The sequence below is a fragment of the Magallana gigas genome, chromosome 4 (genome assembly GCF_963853765.1).
Source record: "Magallana gigas chromosome 4, xbMagGiga1.1, whole genome shotgun sequence".
NCBI classification, from domain to species: Eukaryota; Metazoa; Mollusca; class Bivalvia; order Ostreida; family Ostreidae; genus Magallana; species Magallana gigas.
Window position 1 is genome coordinate 25,576,234 of NC_088856.1, and position 6,000 is coordinate 25,582,233.

The 6,000-nt window shown below is 30.6% G+C and overlaps 1 protein-coding gene across 6 annotated transcripts in view; it reads right to left on the reverse strand.

The window, feature by feature from the left end:
* Positions 1 to 5,749, reverse strand: part of LOC105321045 (uncharacterized) — a 62,869-nt gene extending 57,120 nt beyond the window's left edge. For 3 of the 6 annotated variants that reach the window (XM_066081750.1, XM_066081749.1, XM_066081748.1), the window contains exons 1-2: positions 5,659 to 5,738; positions 4,913 to 4,954 (exon numbers count right to left, since the gene is read on the reverse strand). In XM_066081750.1, the coding sequence (XP_065937822.1) occupies positions 4,913 to 4,949 (37 nt within the window). In that variant the 5' untranslated portion in view covers positions 4,950 to 4,954; positions 5,659 to 5,738. Of the gene's footprint in view, positions 1 to 4,912; positions 4,955 to 5,658 lie in introns of all 6 variants that reach the window. The other 3 variants (XM_066081752.1, XM_066081747.1, XM_066081751.1) reach the window with 2 other exon arrangements.
* Between the last annotated feature and the right edge of the window lie 251 nt (positions 5,750 to 6,000).

The following is a 6,000-nucleotide window of genomic DNA, read 5'->3' on the forward strand; positions in this document are numbered from 1 at the left end:
AATTTAGGTATCAAATTTTCAGAAACAAAAAAAATAATTTAAAAACAAAACTCATATTGGCAACAAACTAAGTATAATCCATAAATATAACCGAAGTGTTCACTTGGGAATTAAATTCTGAAAAATCTCTTGAGAAAAACCAATATCCACCAAATTTAGAACAATAAAAACAGACCCACCACACGTTTAACCAACTATCAAACACTTATACAAAATTTAAACTACCGCCTGAAATCGCCCAAATCCTCGGTGATTTTGTTTTACTTGGGCCGTTATCTGCCTCGGAAGGCTGGCCGATAACATTGTCATTTATACCTATATCAGGTAAACAAAGATTTAAAACCTTAACACGGCATACACAATGCCTCTGTAGCAACCTTCAATCACCGCTGATTCAGAGGGAACCGGGATCAAACAAGTCGAAACACAAACTTGGATAATGCAGGGTGTGATCTTAATTGATCAAGGAATATAATTATTTTAGAGTTATTAATAATTAAAACCTTTATTCGGCAGAATCATATTTTCATCTACTGTTTCAATAAATTTGAATTTATCCATGATTGTTAATGAATTCTTAATAAATGGTGTAGTTTGCTGGATGGCAAACAAGTAACAGCTAAGGTTTGTAATTTGTTTGTTTGTACATTACTAGTTCCAGGAACCACTGAATACTCTAGATTCCTAATTAAATGCGAGGAATTAATTCCGCATTCTATTGCGAAAGGCAACCCTCGCAAATTAAAAAATCTCACTTTTATTTTTCAGTTTTGAACTACCGGTCGGGTATAGAAAGGACTATATATGATAAGGGCCTAAAATGGCCCCCTAAAATGAAATCATCATTTTGCTATCATTCTTTGTTTTCTTAGAACAGATATGTATGTGATGTGTTTACATGATATTTATTTTGGTTCAAGTGCCCACAATTTAGAAATATGACATTGTAAAGACAACCTTTTCCCGCCATTTTTGCTTTTTTAGTGTAAAACAGCTTGTTTTCAAGCAGTTTTTCTACCGAAAACATAGAGCGCATTCTTGAGCAAATAAAATATTTCAATCATAGATGTATCTAGCCAAGACTAATAAATGACAAAAAAAAATTCCTTGTTCAAGCATGCGCTCTATATTTCCCATTCGTAAATAGATAAGAAAAATGTCAATTTTTGGCTGATTTTGATTGAATTATAGAAATGGCGTCACTTTTGACGTCATATACTGCCAGTGAGTGCAAATAAATCAAATAAATTGATGAAAAATATATTTTATATCGACTCTTCTAAAAAATTAGTTAACATTTTATTGTACCCGAAACACTTAAAAAATGGCGAATTATGGGGGCCAAATTTAACTCTTATCATATATACCGTAATTCTTTATAACAAAAAAATTGGTGATTGCCATTTTATTTTCTTGCCATTTGAAACAAAACAAAATGGCGGAATCACGAAATTAAACAAAGTGTAAAAGAAGGAATTTACAGTTTACTGAGAGTGGCCAGTCTGCATTGTGTACAACATGTGATAAAAATTCATTTTGTATCTACTGAGTGTTTAAGATCAATTCTATGTAAGAATCAAAATTCGGTGGCCACGCATAGTCACGGATTTTCTTCATACTTGACAATTTGATAGACTTTGGTGAGTAAAAAAGCCTAACACCATTTGTTTGTTGCTATGTTGTCCCGTTGCCATGGTAACCGAGGGTAAAGATGTAAAAATGGTATTTTAATGCTTATTTGAGAACATATTGTGAGTAATGTGCTGTACTTGGGGTTTCCAGGGTAGAATATATTATTAAAAATAGTTGTCATTTTTCAAAAGAAAGAAATAAATTCATGGAGAAACGCATATTTATAGAGCGTTTCCATGGTTACTAAGCAGAAATTTTAAAATCTGTTTTCTTCATCTAATTTGAATAAAAAGTGCAAATTTTGGATTTTTTGGTAAATACTATTATGATTGTGCAATTAAAATTTTAAATATGAAAATTTGAGAACCGTTGCTATGGTAACAAGCTAAAGAATTAGGAAAATTATTATATTTTTAGGCATCTTTGAATGGATGTTTTTCAATTATAATGAATAAATATATAAAATCAAATGGTGAGAAAAAATAAAGTATGTTCTTAACTTTAATGACACTTGAAAAAAATCTGAAATTTTCTAAAAATAACTACCGTTGCTATGGACTTTTCAAAAAGTAAGAATTTTTGTGTGATTTTTTACGCAACTTAATTTTCCATAGCAACAGCACTTCTCTGTTGCATCACAATGGTTTTTGTCGTGTATAAGAAAAATTTAGATATATTTTTACAAGTTTCAACTAAAATAATTGCAAATAAATTCTAAAATCAGGAATAAAAACATATCAAAATAATCTTCAATTTCTTAGTTTTTCTTAATTTTTGGCCTTGTTGCCATAGCAACGGATGTCAATTTTCATGATAAAATATATATTGCATGGGCATTGATATGGATGTAAAAATTTAACATTTTACCATTTGGGCTTATTAAAAAATCGCAGAAAACTGATTTCAAAAATCTGTAACGGTTTCCATGGTAACATTTTAAAAGTATTGGTTTCTCCATCATTTTTCTTCTATAATAAAATAGTTGAAAATAGGACAAAGGCTGTTTTATGTCTTTGATAGTTTACATTAGTGGGCAAAACCTTCTAATATGGCTTCAAAGTAGGTAAGTTTTGCTATTTTCCAATCTTTAGCCTCGATTACCATGGCAACGGTTACCCCCAGCAACCAACTTTTAGTGGTTTTTTCCGTTTTACACCTAGGTGTGTCTATTTATGAAATATAAGGAAAATTGGTGACTATGCGTGGCCAGACCCTTTTATAAATCATTGAATCTTACATAGAATTGATCTTAAAAGGCAACGGAAAAAAAATACCAAATGGTTTCTGGGGCGATCAGCACCAATACATCATGACATTCTGAGGTCCAAGAGTTGGAGTCAAACATTAAATTTATAGGTACACAACTATAACAGGTATAAAATATTGTATTACATATTTTAAATTCTAATTTTTAATTATAAATTTATAAAAATCTCAATTAATATTTCATTACAAAAGAAATTATATACACGGCCAACATATGAAAGGAATATCATCATATCAATACATATATGCATGCACAGATTTTTTTTTTTTTTTTTTTTAAAAAGCTTCAATTTAATTATCTTTTATCATAGTATAATCATTATGGTAGAGCTAGCTAGCTGGCATTCAATACCTACCGATGTGCAGGAATTTTAAAAGATCCAATTACATCAATTAATATTCCAATTTGATTCTTCCAGCCAATTTAATAGTAAGGTACTCTGGTATCAAAATCAATTGCTGCATATATTTTCAAACTAAAATTATCCCAAAAACACTATCTAAAGTCCTGAAAGGGATCATTTCTTCCCAAAACACTTTAAACTTCATGACTTATGACTGATTCAAATACAGAGACATGAAGTTATCTCATTCCCAAATTTATATGGCAGCATTATAAACAAAATGGCCAAACAACCTAATCTTTCAGACTCAAACAAATATCATATCCATGGTAATTAACTGGCCATAAAATTCATTGATTTTAGATCTCAAAAACAGACTGAGCTTCATAAAGGAAGGTGGGCATGATGTTACCAGCAACCTCTACTTAATAATTGACGAATGCCGGCACAGAGGCCTTATAAGTTGGCTCCCTAGCTCCACAAACAATACAGGGTAGGCATTGCATATGGGCTATAGTCACACCATATGATTAATCCTTGCCTTATTTTATTGGTCAAACTATGGTCTTTATATAACCCCCCTCCTTCCAATTTTATGTATTGCACGTTAAAACAACTAAGCTTTATGTAAGGAAAATTCAAATGCTCAGTACTGTCTACAAGTACACTGGTGAAGGAGAATTAAAGTGATAAAATGATAAATTCCTTTTTTGATATAATGACAAGAACTATGAAAATAGCAAAGGCTGAAGCTCAGTTGGGAATTGATTAAGAAAGTTATCAATTATTCACGGCAGTAAGGCTGCAATCAGAAAAATTCTGGACAGGTGTATAATCAACATGATATTATTGAAAAATCAAGCACTCAAAGGTGCAGTGTGAAAAAATATATACATGTATATGCGTGTGACTTTTATATTGAACATACTTATTTCTTTTTTTCATTGTTAATCAAAAAAGTAAAGTTTTACTAGAATTACAAAAGATGGTTTTTGTCTTTAATGAACAAATTGTAGAAGCTAGGTACAAAAAAATTTGTGTGGTTATAAACGTTATTCACTTCATGTTATCTGTAAATTAAACCTAGCAGCTGTGGATTACTTTTACATAGCAGCATAAAAATGGTGATTAAGTAAATACATCCTATTCAAAAAAACTCTGTAGTGATATCAATAATCTTACAGGATATCTTCTGTCTATTTGGGGATTGTGCTCATTGACAATACTTTAGGACTATAGGGCAGCTTTGTTGTCGAAAGTACACAAAATAAACCTATGTAAAACCATATGCTATATTTTGTTCATTTGTATGATAATATGATATATACAAATATTTATACTTCTGCTGGTATAAAAACAAATTATTCTGTTCTCCATGTCTCATAAATATTCAGTTCAATACCGGTACCATATTAATGATTCACTCTGAAAATTCATGTGTTGGTGTTTAATTTTAAAAGATTTTTTAAATGGAGAAAAATTATAACTAATCATCAAGTAAAAAGGTGCACTATAAAACACTTTCCTATTTTATTTTAGGAACACAACCCTCTGCATATACAGATAAAACTTTATCTACTGAAAATTCAATGCTAATTTCACAAAAATTCAATAGCATTACTACGGTAATTCAAATTCTCTAAACTGACTATAAAAGCAAACACACTTACCCATTAGATTAAAACAATGACATATTTTGTCATTCATAGTTCCTATATAAGGTTAATGAAGCATCAAGATCATAAATGTAAAATTTAATTTAATTAGCACACTAAATAGTTTACAATATGACAAAGTGTTCTCAACAATGCTCAAAGAATATCATCAACTGTATTGTGCAAACTTAAAACACTATATTAGGGAACATTTATCATTAAGGAAATCTCTAATTTTATAGAAACATCATCTGCAAAGATTTATATAAATTTACAGACCGATATTAACATAGTTTTATATGAGGTTTTTTTTCAAGGAGGAACATGTAAGAATATAGTCAATAGACAGCTGGTAGAATTGGCTAAAAACTCTTCTTAAGATTAGTTTGAAAGGTTTGAAAACATTCGACTACCTATCAGTATGCTAGTATCTATTGATACATACATGTATGTATGGCAAAACATTAAAATGAAAGTAGATTGAGTGTTAACATGAAATGTCTGCAACAAGGAGACTATGTAGAGACTCTCTACGACGATTAAAATAAAACAACTTGTCTTGTAAATTCCTAATTTTTTCAACTAAAAAATTGTTAACGTTTTTAACTCAATTTGATAACAATCAGACATTTATAGAGGAAATTCGAAAGAGAGTATGCACACCGTACAAGTAACTTGTGAGTTGTAGTAAATTCAAAACAGAGTGACGAAATAATGATAATTAATTTTTAGATACATGTATATCAAATCTCGAAACTTACCTCGAATTAAATCCCCCAATTTCGTCTCATAAAAATCACAATGTTTGGGGTTTGCCGCTCATGGCTTCCGCCATATTGTAAACAACGATCTCGTCATTCTTCGCCAGGGAAACTTGTCACGTGATCACGCACCTGCAAAGTTCCCGGGAAATGTCAAAAAGGTTTTTTTTTTTTTAAACTTAAAGTAGATATATGTTTAACAGTTCAGAATTGAAATGAATGTGATCATTTAAGTTATGTATAAAGTTGGAATGTATTTCCCGCTAAAAATAGTAGTTTTGGCCTATCTGTGACCTACATACTGCGGGGACCATGCAGTCAGCATGGTCAGTGCAAAAGTTT